This window comes from Dermacentor variabilis, chromosome 1, assembly GCF_050947875.1.
Source record: "Dermacentor variabilis isolate Ectoservices chromosome 1, ASM5094787v1, whole genome shotgun sequence".
Taxonomy (NCBI): Eukaryota; Metazoa; Arthropoda; class Arachnida; order Ixodida; family Ixodidae; genus Dermacentor; species Dermacentor variabilis.
In genome coordinates this window covers 255771983-255788204 of record NC_134568.1, presented here as the reverse complement: position 1 = coordinate 255788204, position 16222 = coordinate 255771983, and the positions used below count along the sequence as shown (strand labels likewise).

Below are 16222 nucleotides of genomic sequence, written 5' to 3'. Positions count from 1 at the left end.
CCCAACACTTCTGAACTTGAATTTTTTCTGGTGTGTGAGTACATGCTGCACTGCAGAGTCTTTTTGCCAACTGCAGCAGAACCATATCATGCCTCACAGTGTTGCTAACATACGCAATTTTCACTGTTTTATGTAATATCTTTTATGCTTATTGTGAATATTGCCTGCAATGATACCTGTCTGGATGTTTTCTTTGGCTGCTTAGAATTCCATTATTGATATGCCGATCCCAATTTCCACTCTTGCCATTTGGCTTTTCTTCAGAAAACCACCAGTTGAAGTAGGTGCTTGTTCCCTTTGGTTAAAGGGGACTGAATTTTTTACTGTCGGAGTGCTCAGGATCGTGTATGGATTACTTAATGAAGGGCTTGAATGAAAACAGAAAATCAGTAGTGTGAACCAATGAGAATCTGAATAACAGACTACTAAAAGTGAAAATATTGCATTTTGCTATGAGCACTAATATGGAGCAATGGCTTACCAATGGAAGCCAGCATGCATGATGGGGATATTGAAGTCCTTGCAAGCTATATGCAAGTATATTTGCACCAAATACACTGATAGCAGTCATGCCCATAGTGGCAACTTTTGGTAAAAAGGGCTTGCCAGAAACTATAATAACCACCAATGTTTGATGTTCTCCTCAAAATAACTGCCTGTAAAATAAAGGCCTTGAAATTATAACTAGTAGCACTGCCTCCTTGCAGCTGAAGCTGGTATGGCAGTTGACTCCATCAAGATTTCAGGTGATACTACATATTAAAAAAAATTAGGTGGCCTTTTTTACTCTGATTTTGAGCAGATGCACTGCGTGAACCATGATGGGAAACTTTTGTCCTAATCATGTAGCCACTGTGTACAAGATAGTTTGCTGACTTACCTTTAAAATAAGAGATTTTGGTTGGTACTTCAGTCAAACTTACGTTTAATGAGGTCCTATAGCTGTTGAAAAAAAATTCGCTAGATTGAAACTGTTGTTAAATTGGGGCTTTTCAAATGTTTAGATTCAATCTATGTAACCACATGAGCTAGAGAAACATAACCAAAGCAGCGTTGCTGTAACTCAATGTGAGCATGCGGTGGTCACTGCTTGCGCTGCTGCAAGATATCTTGACCCTTGAAGGCCATTGACATAGTTAAAGCAAGCCATTGTAGTACCAGACCATGTGGAGTGTCTTTTATGTGTGGAAAAACGCTACATGCCAACATGCATTGCAGTGTTCCAGCAAAATATGCCACGACTCATGATGAGCACATAAAGGGTGTGGTAACCCTGTGTGCACCCGCCGTGGTTGCTCAGTGGCTATGGTGTTGGGCTGCTGAGCACGAGGTCGCGGGATCGAATCCCGGCCACGGCGGCCGCATTTCGATGGGGGCGAAATGCGAAAACACCCGTGTGCTTAGATTTAGGTGCACGTTAAAGAACCCCAGGTGGTCGAAATTTCCGGAGTCCTCCACTACGGCGTGCCTCATAATCAGAAAGTGGTTTCGGCACGTAAAACCCCAAATATTATTATTATTATTAACCCTGTGTGCAACCAGGCTAGGTGCATTTCATAAGAATAGCATGTGACAGATACAGAGCACTGTAGACAGGTGGCTAACTATATTTGCCCTTGGAACCTATCAACTTGTTACTGTTCATGCTACATTTTAAATTTATTAAGCTATCTTCACTTACTTGTGATGCTGCACACAGAAGTCTGCGTAGACTGGCTGCAATGCATCCTTCATGTTTCTTGAGATACTGACCAGATGGACTGTCAATGCTGCTGAGCCCTTGTTGAACAGTCTCCTTCTTGCTAAGGTAGAAATAAATGGAGGTATGAAAAATGTGCTAGCCTGCATGAAGACTTCACCATGCCAATGCCAACTTGTGTGAATTGCATACAAAAAGGCTCTCCATTTCTTGTTTACTGCAGGAAAGTGTGTCAGACAAACACAGCTAGACTCGCCTCTCACTGTGATCTTACAGAAGCTGACATCTGTTGCTTACATGTTTGAGATCAACATGAGCATGAGTGGGGTGCATTCAACATAAGTGCGAAAAATGTACCAGGCCAGACACTGGCGTAATGCGTTTTGCTTGCCACTCCAGTACATGTCATTCTCACTCTAAAAAAAGCATGTGTGAAGGTAGGGTTAAAAACATCTTCTCACAAACTTCATACACAAAGTTAATTGAATTGAGTTTGCCATTACTTGCTTCCATTAGGTGTCCGTCTGATAGTTTCAGCTTGTTCACTGTGCGTTGACTCCGTAAGTCGGCTGCGAAAGATGTCTTGCTCTCCGCAAAGGCAGAAATTGTGTTTAGTGTTATATATTGCGCAGAGTTTGTTAGGGTTAGTAAGACTTCTGCTGGTAAATTGATCTTATTTTTTGCTATTTTGCTAACAAAGGGCATTGTTGTCTTTACCTTTTGAATTATATTGAACTTTTCTATTTAGCTTGTAGAAATGTGGTAAAAAAAAAGTGCCTGTACTTATCTGTTATTCCACTCCTTCATGCAGCGATGAAAAGCTTGCGGAAGCTGAATTTGAACAGCACCAGTTTGTCAGCACAAACATTTGAGTGTCTAAAAGTAAGTGGAAATTCATTGGCTCTTGTGTAGATTTGTAGAAGAATGCAGCCATTACCACATGCAGTAATGATGCTGATGGTCCTGCTCTCGTGCAGTGAATGTTCACTGTCACTTTTCACACTTAAGGGAATTCTTCTATCATTTGCCAAGTAATGCCTTGAAACCTTTTGAAAACATTGTGTCAGCATAACATTTGGATGACAGTTAGCACCAGGTAATACAGAAAAGCATAGAAGTTGACAGGAAAGGAAGCTCTTGCTATCACTGGGATCAGTCACTCAGTAGTAAGAATGATAAGGAATTAAGAACCTTTCTACCATGCTTGTCTTCTCTGTTTTCTGCACTCAGTTGGTGCCACATTGGTGCATCTCAGTCCAGCCTCTATTTGGACACAGTAAAAGTTCTATACATGTTTGTGCATGTTTCAGGAGAAGCTGCCTGCTCTACAGGAGTGTGACGTGCGGTATACGGATGCTTGGTGATCAGTGCCAGAAAAAACTTTCATACCATGTTTGTTGGAGGGAGCCTAAGTTGTCTTTTGCCACCGTCCTGCCTGAAGTCCCCACTTGGTGTCTTCTGTGGTCATCGAACTTGTTCCTATACCTCGTATAATAGATATAATTTGCCCATTTGCTTATCCGTGTCCTTGAAGGCCAGAAACTTGATTTGTGATGAGGCATTTGATGCAGATATCTCTCTGCTGTGTGACATTCCTTTGACCTTCTGCATTTGGTATAGGACTTTGACTGTTAGCATTCTGAGGTTGTATCGCTTTTTTCATGTCACATTTCCAGGGTTTTTGTATTGAATGTCCTTGAAAAAAAAAAAAAAACTTGCTTTATGTCTATTGAAGTCTTTATGTGCAATTATGTCACAAAATTAAACATGCCACAGAAAGCTGCCAATTCACTTGGGAACATGTTTTGGTGGTATGAACACCTGAGTGTTAATTGTGCTAGTGTTATTTATTAATTTATTCCACCAATCAGGGTTTATAGAAGTCTGTTGCAGCCGTGCATTTATCTCTTTCGCATAATGTAATGAGCTGCTTGTTTCATTCTGCAGAATGTTCTGCATGTACACATGGTGTGCTGTTGGTGATAATGGCATTCTTGTCTTGCCTCCCCGTGGTGCTTGTGTGTTTGCCTCCACTTATAAGCTGTTGTCTGTCTTCTCATGGGGATTGCATTATAACTGTGATTGAGCACCAGTTGCAGGTAACCTGCAACTCGTTCAAGGTGATCTACTAACCTGTACTTCCATGGCAGGGTTCATATTGGCTTGTCTGCCTTAAATTTTTAGGCATGCCAATAAACAGACAAGAGGCTGCTCTTTAAATGTCAGACAGTTCACTCTAAGCTCGGACAAATCGATGGGATACCTTTTTTCACATTATTTTACATAAACATTTTGGAGAAGGGCATTAATGCATTCTTTGTCATCATTGTTTCTTGTGATCCAACAGTTTGCCAAAACATGCCTGACTGTTTAGCATTATATTGGCAATGGAACATGTATCTCAGACGTCATATAGCATATTCACTGTATGTTGTTTGTAAATGTATGTATCAAATATGTTCAGGGATAGTGTACCTTGTGTGTGTATGTGTGAATTTGTGTGTGCATGCGTGCGTGTGCATTGTGTGCCATGTGCAGCTGCAACAGGTTCAGTCTATTGGCCATGAGGGGCCTGGAAGTATAATTTTACGCTTAACTGCTCAGAGTGCTGTACTGTGTTGTATTGGTGGTTGTGTCTTGAGAATTACCAGACACTGTGTTAATTTATCAATAATACTATATCATATAGTTGCACTCGTAGCCTGTAAATGTAATTCTTGCATGCTAAGCTGCCTGTAGAACAAGGTGTAATTAGTGAGAATCTGCAGTTGATGTAGTATTGCCTCCCTATTATAATGCATCATTATTGAGCCATGAGGTGCTGCATGTGTCTAGATATAACACCAAGAGACCCTTAGCAAATTCCTGCAGCCTATGCTGCTGTGTCCTAAGCCCTTAGCCTGCTGTTGGGGCTCTGCATGTTGCCGGGCTCCATGCTGGGCAGTGTGCCGGGCCTGTGCTCTCAGTCGTAACGAGCTTCTTTTATTCTGGACCCTTTTGAGTCACCTTTTTCACCCCCCTTTCCCACCCTGGTTAAGGTTGTGTCCTTATTCTCTGAGCTTGCATGGAACAACAGTGGTCAGATGAAACACAGGTGCCAGCCTGTGTTGTTCAAACAGTACAAAGTAGAGCATATATATATATCGACTGTAAAAAGCTGCTTCAAGGGCCCATTTTCTGTGAACACTGAAATGTATGGGGAAGGCCTTCCTTTAGACAAATTAAAAACACAGTACACTCTCTTTAAGATGAACATGAAGGGACCTTGGCAATTGTTTTATCAAAAGTTTAGATTCACAGAAGCTCACTGCATCTGCCGGAAATCAAGTGGATGTTTCCAAGCAATTCATCTTATCAGGAAGCTTGGCTTAACATAGTTCATCCTAAAGAGTGCCTACTGTAATTTGTTTCATAGTGGCATTTGGTTTTTGGAGCACCTCAACAGTGTAAGGTACAAAAGTTTTCTGGTCTTATAGGGTCTTGAGTATGACAAAAAACAGTAAAAGGTGTCTCTTTATTTGGTTGACTTTTTTTTTCTGTCTATCTTGCTTATGCCAAATCCTGGTAAAGCTGTGAAATGGTGTGGAGCAGTGAAGGGCTGCTCTGGCGAGCCAGCCAACTAGGGCCAATTTAGTGCCAGAGGAAGTTGCCTGCCTGGCTCACTAGAATGTGGGCTTGGGAAAAAGAAAAAAAAAAGGGGGAATGAGCAGCACACGGCATGAGCTTGTCTGCTGCAGTTGTGTCAAAAAATATATATATATAAATATATCTGCCTTAGCAAGCAACGTACAAACCATCTGTGTGTGCTTTCAGACTAGGTTTCTGTTGGCACAACACATTTACACTCTTTCATGTAAACCTGCTTACTTTTTCTTGGCCTCTGCAGTGTAGCATTTCCTCATGCAGCATAAATTTATGCGTAGCCTTTTCTTTCTTTCTTTCTTTCTTTTTTTTCTTGTGCTGCTTTTCCGACCTTCTGGTATCAAGTTCAACACTTATCACCTGAACAGCACAAATCATGGGGGAAACCTGAACTCTTGAGTGCTAGCTCACTTGACACAAAGATATGTACAAATTACTACTTTCACTGATAAAGTTTATGAATTCAAAGTGTTGTCCATCTTGAAGGCTTAGCTTTTGATGTACAAATGTCTGCAGTATTCAGTATGTCAGTTTAGTGCTTGGTGGATTTGCTGCCATGTGTACTGTGACATTCGTGTTGCTTGTGTAAAACTTTCCCCCCAGGCAAAAAAAAAAAAAAAAAAAAAAAGAGAGATCTGTGGAAACTTCAAGCTGCTTACTCCTATTATGATTGCAAGCCATGAAATTTCAGTTAATGATTATGGTTGATAGAAGTGAAGGTATGTTCTGTTGCTTTGGTTGTTTTTGTGGCTTGTGCATATGCTGACAACTTCAATTGGCTTGAATGATCCTTCACTGGCTCACAAACACGAACAAGAGACGTGGTCCTTCACATCAACTCTTTGATTCATGGAAGTATATTTTTGTGGTATGTATCGTGGTGAAAGATCACTATATATGGCGACTGTCTTCTTCCTGCCATCACATAGCTTGATACTGCTCACTTGTGGGTGTCACCACATCACTTGCTTTTTGCCATGCTTCTATGCCAATACACATCACACAAACCATCAGGGCGGCATGGAATGCATGCTTGGCTTGTTTGCACTTGGATGGAAAAGGTCTCTGGCTAAAATTCTGCAGTTGGTCAGAAGATGCTGTGCATTAATTATAATCGTAATGTGGCTCACCATGCTTTTCAAAAAGTGTAGTAGTTGATTCGCTGTTGATGCTGTCTTTGTAAGGAGTGTGATGTGGCAGTGTAATAGAGGGGAAAATGCCAAGCTTTTTCTAAATTACTGGGCAGATTTTTCGCTGCCCTTTGGTGCATTGGATGTGTTGTGCAGTGTCATGTGCAAGCATGGGAATGCGTAAGACAAGTGTGTTGTGTACTCGCATTTAGACAACATGCATACTGGTAACTTCGTTTGTGTGATTTATTGTGGATATTTATACCTTTGAAAGAGAGCAAGTCTGACATACTCTGGACACTTTCATGTTCGCCACTTGCTGGGAGTAATGCTAAAATTGAATTTGAGAACATTGCATTTGACACTGTTCATAATACCGCCTTTTATTAATTCAAATCCTTTTGTGTATGATCTCTGCTATATCTTGTTCTTGTATGTGCTTAATGTCTATTTCTTCAGTTTTTATTGCTGTATTAAATATAGATTATGTTTATGAATTGCTTGCTTTCTTGTTCTCTTCACTTTTGTGCCAAAGAGAAAGACCTGGCTCCATGAACAGAGCCTACGTTCAGGCATTCATATCATAACTTGCTTCATGCAAATTACATTGTACACCAAACTGATACCTTTTATCAGGGCGGTCAAGTACTATGGGGAGTTCAGCTGTACGTTAATGCTTCATAGTGTTTGATAGGACGCTTACTATGCCAAAATTATTTTTGTAGGTTTTTGCTATCACAGCCAGCCTTAAATAGTTTTGTTTGAGACTTCTAACATAGTTAACATGTGCGTCACTAGTGTATATCTGTAATTCAATGCCTCTTTCCAGCCAGCTTACATGAGTTGGTGTTTTGCTGTGGGGTTCAATCTTATTTTGTCGGTCTGATTCACCTTGCAATAATTTGGATGTAATTTGATTATATTGTTACTCATGTCAGCAAGGTTAGCTTGTGATAAATTCAAGATACCAAGTGCTGCTGATGTCTCTTAGTACCAGAATTGGTGGGTATTAACAATCACAGTCAGCATGTGGCCACTGTGAACTCAGGAAGGTAAATCTTACCGTCACAAATTTTATTTGTTTTTGCTTTAAGTTGCATAGCCACAGCTTGTGGCCCACAATACTAGTGGCATGGGAGCAAAATGTGCAGCAATTTTTCCTTTCTGCATATCTACATACTGCCGGTAACCAAAGTACAAGCATGCTTTCGAATAGGCACTCTGCCATAGTGGGACCTCAGTGCTTGGAAAACGATCCAACCCAAGGGCTATTACTATAGCCACACGCATCCATCCATTTATACTTCACTAGTTATACACTGGCACTTTGATGAAGTGGCCATTTAATTCTATGTCGGCTTCCACTGCCAAGCACAAGACTGGATTTTGTGACTTAATTCGGAGAACATCAATTTATATTCGAACGTGAATTGTCATTCTATGTGATATTTTGTCATGCTGCTAGTTAAAATTTCATGCTACAATGTAACAGCCATATTACATATGCATCATTGGCTATAACCAGATAAGGCACACTACAACGATTGGCAGTACTTTACATTTTGTAGCAAATCCTTCCAGCAGAGAATCTCATGTGAAAACAAATTTGGCCATGCTTCTGCCTTGCTCATTCATTAAACACCTATTCATGATTGATTTAGCCAGTGCAAAAATCAAACATTACACAAAAAAGAAACAGGCACCACAAAGGCTGGACTACAAGTGACATTTACTTAACGTTTCGCTACATTAGGCTGGAGCCATACCAAACAGTATTGTTTGCCATGCATGTGCCACTTGTACTCTAAGATAAACATTTCTTTCTTGGTAATACCAATAAAGGCAGTGCTAATACTGTTATCTTCTTTTATGTCAAGTTCCTCAAAGACTAGACTGATCTGTTGTTTAAACTTGCCCTGGACATGTACTATCAAAAAGCAGGCCTTGCTATCTTCAACAGTGATAAGCTGTACGTCGTGGCCCTGCTTTTGCTCAGCATGTGTGTGGTGTTTTCTCAGCCTTGCATTTAGGTACCTTTCAGTCTGACCAACATAGCATCTACAGTCAAAATGCCTTTACAGCGAAGTGCTTCTGACCTCCAAAATCCTTTGTTATACAAGTCACTTCATTGTAAAGATTGCGTACCGTGCCACTCGCAATGGAGCAGGCCGAACACGTACAACAGGGAAAAAAAAAATTATTTAACATGAGTTCAAGAGATACTTAGCGAAATAAGTTGCTATTTCTTGTGCATGTTTCGTCTGGCGGAATGTGCGACTGCAGCCCTCCTCGTAGCAGTGAGGTTCATGACGGTCTTTGCAATAAAACACAAGAGCGACGCCAGGTAATTCTGCAAATCATTGAACGCAGCTATTGCATTCCTTGTCATGCAAATTCATTTGTTTACACTGCAGGCTATTTGTCAATGATGCCTTTGTTGACATTTACGTCCTTTCTGGCATAGAAGGCTTTGAAGACGATGGCAGTCGTCAGTTACAATAGAGGTCAAACTACATGTACGCTTGCTGGCGTGCAAAAGTTTGTGCCCACATGCTTTGTGTTTGTCGCCCCTTGCGAGCAATGCTGGTTTCAACCTACATGACGCACACCAGCACGCGCCCATTTGGCTCAATATTTTTGTATTCGTAGGCATCGTATTTTTGTTTGGCAGCCAGAGCACCGATACTACGGAGAAGATATCTGCACTTGTGCCGCACTTTGATGCATGCAATCCGTCCCTTACCATCTGTGCAAGCGCAGGCACACGAGCACACGCTTTTGCGCGCCAGCAAGTGTACATGTAGTTAGGCCTTAACCTCATCAACTCCAACGTTCTTGTCAGCCGCTGCACCCACTGCTGTTGTACAAATAGCGTACGAGTTGGGCAATACAGCAGGATTTTAACACAACACTCACTGGCATTGGTACACTCTTCAGGTGCGTCGCTAGCACTGCATTAGCGCAGAATGCAGCTGAGTGCTGTCTGCAGAGGGCAGTATGGCACCACTGTGTGGCATTCGTTGTAAAGCAACAAATCATCTGTTTGGGTGCCTAATACCGGTGTCACATGAACACTTCTGATCGTGATCGGGGCCGATACGTATCTGATTTCTTGATCGCGATCAACAATGGTCACTCCTACAGGGTGCAATTATCCAGATCACATTGTTATCATCTGCTGATCGTCAGCAACTCTCAGAACTGCATAACCTATTTGATACAAATTTAGATTTACAATATATGGTTAAAATTTGACAATATTTCAACTTTACAGCTTGTTCTTGCTGGTAAAAGATTTCCAAACATTTTTTTATTGAGCTGGCTTCACTTCTTGTTTTTAGCATTTTCAGAATACTGTGCTAGAGGACGCAGACATCAGCCTGTGTTTGCGATCAAGGCGCCTGATTGCAATTCTCGGATCGCGATTGCTAATGACTGTTAAGCAACACCTGATTCATATGAAGCTCCATCCAGATCGGCCCCAATCGCGATCAGAAGTGTATGTGTGACACCAGTATAAATTTCTTCACATTTTTTCACCGTACAAGCAAATTCATTGTAGTGTTTGTTGTAGAGGTGATCACTATGCACATAAAAGATATGAATTCGGCTAGGACATAAATTGTTTCTTATACATGTCATTTCATTGTAGAGGCGTTTGTATATGACAGGCTGAGAGAACACCACGCACATGTAGAAGCAGCAGCAGGGTTATTAGTTTAAGAACAGAACAGGTTCATCTTTGAGGCATTTAGTATCAAAAAGGAGGATAACATTAGCAGTGCTCCTGTTGGTACAGCAAAGAAGTGTATTATGTTCATTGGAGGATTAGTGGCATGCACGCATGGCAATAGCGCTGTTTAGTATAGTTTCTGCCTTTTGCAGGCCCAGTGTTAAGGAAATGTCAGTTGTAGTCCAGCACTTGTGGTGGCCGTTTTTTGTGTCCCATTTGATTTTACACTTGATAACATGAATGGCAAATTCTGCAACTAGCTCATCCAGCAGGTTTAGTTCAAAGCTCCTAACATATGCCTGCTCTGTAAAAAAAAAAAAAAAATTCCCATCTTTAGCCAAGGCATTTTCAAACACCCTGTGGTCAATTTTAGTATCAAAGCCTGTGACAAACTTATAAAGATATTCTATGGTTGCTTTATTGCCAAGTTTGCAAAATGGACTTCATCATTGTTATGGGTGCAAGGGTATTCTGCACTGAAGTAAGAGACAAATCTTAGTGGTGGTTTGCTAAGCTAATTTGTGGGGCAGCGAACGACTATAGGGATGACGGAAGCGAAATAGACGGTCGATCGCACAGTTGTTCCTCGTCTTTTGATGGGCCACAACTCTAGTAATTAATAGTGCACCAACTATCCCAGCAACATGTTTTTTTTTTAATAACAGTTTTTTGTTTGGGTATGGGGTAAGTGTAGTCGAGAACTGGATGGCCTGATGAAGTTAAGAAATTTGCAGGGACAGGATTGTGTCTGCTGGCACGTTCTGGTCATCCTCACTGGAATTTAAACAGCCAACAGGAGAGGAACTGTCGTTGTATTCAGACGAATACATACCCCAACCTGCACCACCTACACAGAATAGATCCCACGAGGTTCACTGACGAGTGCCCGTGGTGCACAGACACACACACTAAAACGCGTCGCGTGGGAGCCCCATAATACACAAGCATCCACTAATGAGGAATAGGTAGTGGTAGGCATGGCTTGCGGACGTGGGCCGGGGGAGCCAGTTGGCTCTTCTGGACCAAGCCCAACGAGCCGCTCACGTCAGTAGGGCCCTAGAACACAGGGACCCCAACCATCCTGCCTTATTTCATTTTCATTAAAGTTTTTACTCATTCAAACAGTGGCACGTTCTGCAATGGACGTAACATCGGCTGATGCTAATAATATTAACCCGCAGTACAAGCACTATTCTTTAATGTGATTGAATAACGATTGATGAATTGACGACTGAATAATGATTGAACGTTTTGTATATAGTCTGAACACAAGGTTATTCATGCAGGCACCCCGCGCCTTGTCGTCTGCTACGGACAACCACAAAAATGGCGGGCGCGCACTCCGCCGTGGTGAGGCAGGACGCCACTCTCACGGGAACTTTCAATCGCTGTTCGATCACAACCGAATTTCTCAATCGCAATTGGTTCATTTGTGCATGTAGCGAAAGAAAACCAATTGAGATCGAGAAATTTGATCCCATGGAGTTCTTTATGTTCGATCAAGGTTAGCCTTTTTTTTTTTATTGCGATCCAAAGTATTCGTGTGACGCCGCTATAGGAAATAAAGATAAATTAACAAAATGCGCAGTCATATAAACAAACTTTAACTGAAGTAAGCCGATACTCAACAACGAGCTAATATGTTTTGGATGTGTTTTGGTTTTGGCGTTCGGGGGCTAGTAGCACGGCTTAAGCCGGCTTTAGCCAAGGTTTGCTGGTTATGGTGGTGTGCTGGCGATTTCATTTTAACGGACACGAATTGATCTCCGGTGTTGCGTTGTTTCCTCTCTAGTTGGTGCACCATGTAGTTGTTCGTTTTCCTTGCCGTGAGGATTGCGCTGTCTTCTACTTCTTTGAAAGGATAGCGTCTTATTAGTTCCTGTGGGCGGCTTGTCACGACTGTCATAATGCAGCACGGTACTGTTCACAGCTTTCGTCAGTTCGAGCACCCGGATTGGGAACTTGAAGTTCATTGAACTGAGTTTGTTCACAGTGGAGTGCGAGGTGGGTCACCGTTCTCACTATACCTATTTATTCTAAACTGAAGGCAGGTCATTACGTTTTATGTATTTTGTGCTTTCATTATTGGACGATTGTTTACGGAAGAAAATAATTACTCACGTCTGTCACAGCTCATTGAAGCATCGCTTGAGTAAATCATTGAGAGTGATCATGCGAATTCTTTCTCATAATCTTTGGCATAAATCCCAAGATCGAGAAGTCCCAAGTTAAATCTGACTGGCAGGTTCGGTTGCTGTGATCTAGCAGCGTTGGACGAACGGTAATTATTCGTACTTATTTAGATGTGAGCGAAATGTGAGTTCCCCATATACGCTGCTCTTCAATTAATGGGGAAAAAAAAAAGTCAGCTATGAAAACTTTATTACAACAGTGTTTAGAAACAGCAACCACCGGATACTGAGGCTTATGATTACAGCCACATATTACGATATAAGAAGCCAATCAATGTTTTTTTTTTATTAAATCTCACAGTAACAATAAAAAGTTATAAACTTTCACTACACATGCAGAGCCAGCGTACACCTACAACCGTATTGTACAAGGTGTCAAGGGAGTTATTGCACACACAGACTGCTAGGACGTTCTAGACACATTTTTGGTTACACAGTGCTGAGAACTTGGCATATCACGCCTCTTGTCATTCAAAGCTTGAATCGTGAATGCATTGTCATTGACATTTCTCTCAGCTTGCATGAATGCCCATGCTGAGTGCTGGCCATTTGTGCCAAAATTTCGATCGAGGCTTGCATTTGATGAAAGTGTTCTCTGTGTTAGCACTCTTGCTGGGGGTTATCCAATGTACCACCTAACTAAATGTCTAAAATAAGTAAATGCTGTGTGATCTGCAGTGCTCAGCGATCGAAACGTGATACTCGGACCGCATGGCGGCTGGCCCGTTTTGCGCCACCAGTGAACACGAGGTGATCGCTGAGGGGTCCAAATGCAGTCGCAATCCATCACAAAAGCACGCGCTTTCATTCGATACGTAACTACATCAGATCAATGTCACTAGCGCCTACCGGTGGCGCAAATAAGTAGCGGCAGCCACGTGCTCCTAGTACCGCATTTCAATTGCTGAGCACTCTACATGCACAGGCCGAGCCAGAAATACAGAACTTTGACTGCACAACAAGCAGTGCACTACCTTTCACAATAGCAAGGCAAAATGCCTTCTGTCATCCTGGTCTTGCATACAGTTTCAGTGCAGGATTTTGTTGGCTTCTGCTCCTACCTTGGTAGCCGTTACGAAGTCACATGTAAAGGATTTTCTATGAATTCTACATAGGGTGTAATGCACAAATTATGAATAAAGGGAAAATCAGTCATCCACCCGTTTGTAGCAATTGCTACAAAGGAAATTTTTCTTCAACTCTGAGGCTTTTCTTTCGAGGAACCCGTATGGATTTCCTTTGTAGCAATTGCTACGAACGGGTGGATGTCTGATTTTCCCTTTATTCATTACTTCTCTCCACCTTGCGGGTTTCCGCAGAACTACTACGTCAATGCACAAATTACCATGTTTACTTTTGCAGTGTCTTGATGTTTCTGAAACATGCAGGCAACAACTGACCAGCACGAGTTCAAGATAAAACCATGTCATCTCATGTGAAGCGGGATGCATCATATCGCTCTTATGATTCAGAGTGGGAAGCCAAAGAGGAAGTCCGGCTTCGAGAATTGGAAGAGGCTCGGGCTCGGGCAGCTCAGATGGAGAAAACCATGCGTTGGTGTGTAACTTTTTTGTAACCACCTATACTGATCTTTTGCTTGTTTATTTGATATACTGTCAGGGCCAAAAGGCATTGTAAAGGGAAGTGGTTACAGTCACTAGAAAAAAAATCTTATAAACAAAGGAGCAAGTGTACATAAAAAATAGCTTTGCTGTACAAGATTAACTGAGGAATTCTTGAAATGCTCATGGTTAACTATAGTAGCATCATCTGCAGGAAGGTGATTCTACTATTCACCTTTTTGTAGTTGGAATTATTTAAGGTGTTTTTTTTGTGTGTGTGATGGAATTACTGTATTGTGGCGATAATGGGGAAGTAAAATCAGTTCATTTCGTTGACAAGGATAATGAAATATGCAATGCAAAAGGCATTTATGGGCAATTTTATGACAGCGAGCTAATGACAATAGGCTGAGGCTAGATTTTGCACAAATTTTTCTTGCCATTCTGTTATAGTTAGATGGGATGAAGCAAGCAGAGTAGTTCTGAATTGTTTCTGATGAATGTGTCAAGTTTTTGTGGCTCGGGTCTGAAGCTGATGCAGCATGTTCAAATTTTGAGCAGATTAGTGATATATAAAGCAAATGTTTTAGCGACAAAGGGGGCTTGTGAAAAGTTTATTGGGAGTGGGGCTGGGAAGGCTGCATTTTAACAGAAATTTGCCGTGGGGGCACGTGCCCAGTGTGCCACCTCTGGCTATGCCACTGAGTGAACTCGATTAAGAAATTTGCTACAGTGACGTCGTAAAGCACCCTTGCGTGCCAGTTAAAGGGATGACATTTCCTGTTCTGTCAAACAGGCTTGTTACATTTTCTTTTTGATTTGTGATGCCGAAAGTTATTGCCATCAGTTGTTAGCATGGATAGGTGAATGTTATGTAGAAAATTGTTAATTTATTAAATTATGGAGTTTTATGTGCCAAAACCACTTTCTGATTATGAGGCACGCTGTAGTGGGGGACTCCGGAAACTTGGACCACCTGGGGTTCTTTAAGTACACGGGTGTTTTCACATTTCACCCCCATCGAAATGCGGCTGCCATGGCCGCATTTCGTGGCCGCATTTCGTGGCCGCATTTCGTGGCCGCATTTCGTGGCCGCATTTCGGGATGGCTGCATGGGATGGCTGCCATGGCGGGATGGCTGCCATGGCCGCATCCCGTGACCCTGTGCTTAGCAGTCCAACACCATAGCCACTAAGCAACCACGAAGGGAGAAAATTATGTTTAGCATTTCTTAGCGTGGTTATAGATTCTGTAGAAGCAAGTTTGTCAGTGGCCCATTAAGCACCGTCAGAAGATATCTTGGTACTTCTATAAATGATGCTTCTTTTTCTTTGATAAACGCTTAGTGTTACAGTTACACCATAAGGCCTTATTATTAGTAACAACATTACGAGTAGGAATATATTTGTTGGTTAAATTGTTAGCTTTAGCTTTAAACAACGTCTAGTTAGTTTGAACTGTATGGTCATTAAAGTCGATAAAAAAATTTCAAGGAGTTAGGTGAGTTCACTGTTAATGGCCACAAAATTTGTAGACAAATGGATGCAATTCACTTTCCGTTGGTTTTTAACTTTACATTATGATAGGATAATGTTTAATGAGAGAAGACAAAGTCACCCAAACCACGTAAGTAGTTTATGCTTGAAACGTCATGTTGCGATATGTGGGGTTCTCCTCCCGTACTCTTGGGACAAAGGAACGACAACACAGTAGTGCAAACCATCACAAGGGCATTTATTGCACCTTTCATAGATCAATGCCTGCTAGCCGAGTTGCTATCCACAAAACATGCCGATAGGCGCGCGACAAATCTAGAAGTCCGACTCACCGCGGCCGGATAGCGAGCGAATATGTTCGCCCCATGCTGGATCCCAACGCCTGGTCGTTCGCGCGTACGGTCACGCGAACTGTGGCGCGTTCGAAGGAGGCCACGCGAGACGGTCTCGCAGAAGCATGGATCGGCGCACGAGCGGCACGGCACGTCCGCACTGCTTGCTGTCCCGAACCCAAGAGGAAGCGCCTTGTCTTTCGGCGCCCAAGTAACCCCTCCTGTCGGCAGCGTTAGCAGCGCAACACTCGCGCCCTCTCTCGTACTGCGCCTCAACCACTCCGACCGCCGCAGGCGCCAGGCCATGCGGCGAAGCCGGATTACAGGAGATGCACCGTGCGGGAAAAACATATCAGGGGACGCGCGAGAGTCGCGCATCCCCACATCCCCCCAACCTTAAATCACTACATATTCCAGCGAAACACGTCACATGGTG

General features: G+C 42.3%; 2 protein-coding genes across 3 annotated transcripts in view; both read left to right on the top strand.

Annotated features, from left to right (window-relative positions):
• LOC142561913 (C-Maf-inducing protein-like) overlaps positions 1 to 6968 on the top strand; it is a 66226-nt gene extending 59258 nt beyond the window's left edge. Inside the window, exons 15-16 of the mRNA XM_075673485.1 lie at positions 2511 to 2581; positions 3010 to 6968. Of these exons, the coding sequence (XP_075529600.1) occupies positions 2511 to 2581; positions 3010 to 3063 (125 nt within the window). The 3' untranslated portion in view covers positions 3064 to 6968. The remainder of the gene's footprint in view (positions 1 to 2510; positions 2582 to 3009) is intronic.
• A 4932-nt stretch (positions 6969 to 11900) lies between these two features.
• The window catches only part of LOC142561929 (coiled-coil domain-containing protein 102A), a 49576-nt gene continuing 45254 nt past the window's right edge, over positions 11901 to 16222 (top strand). Inside the window, exons 1-2 of one of the 2 annotated variants that reach the window (XM_075673487.1) lie at positions 11901 to 12208; positions 13785 to 13953. In XM_075673487.1, coding sequence (XP_075529602.1) covers positions 13820 to 13953 — 134 coding nt within the window. In that variant the 5' untranslated portion in view covers positions 11901 to 12208; positions 13785 to 13819. The remainder of the gene's footprint in view (positions 12209 to 13784; positions 13954 to 16222) is intronic. The other variant, XM_075673486.1, reaches the window with a different exon arrangement.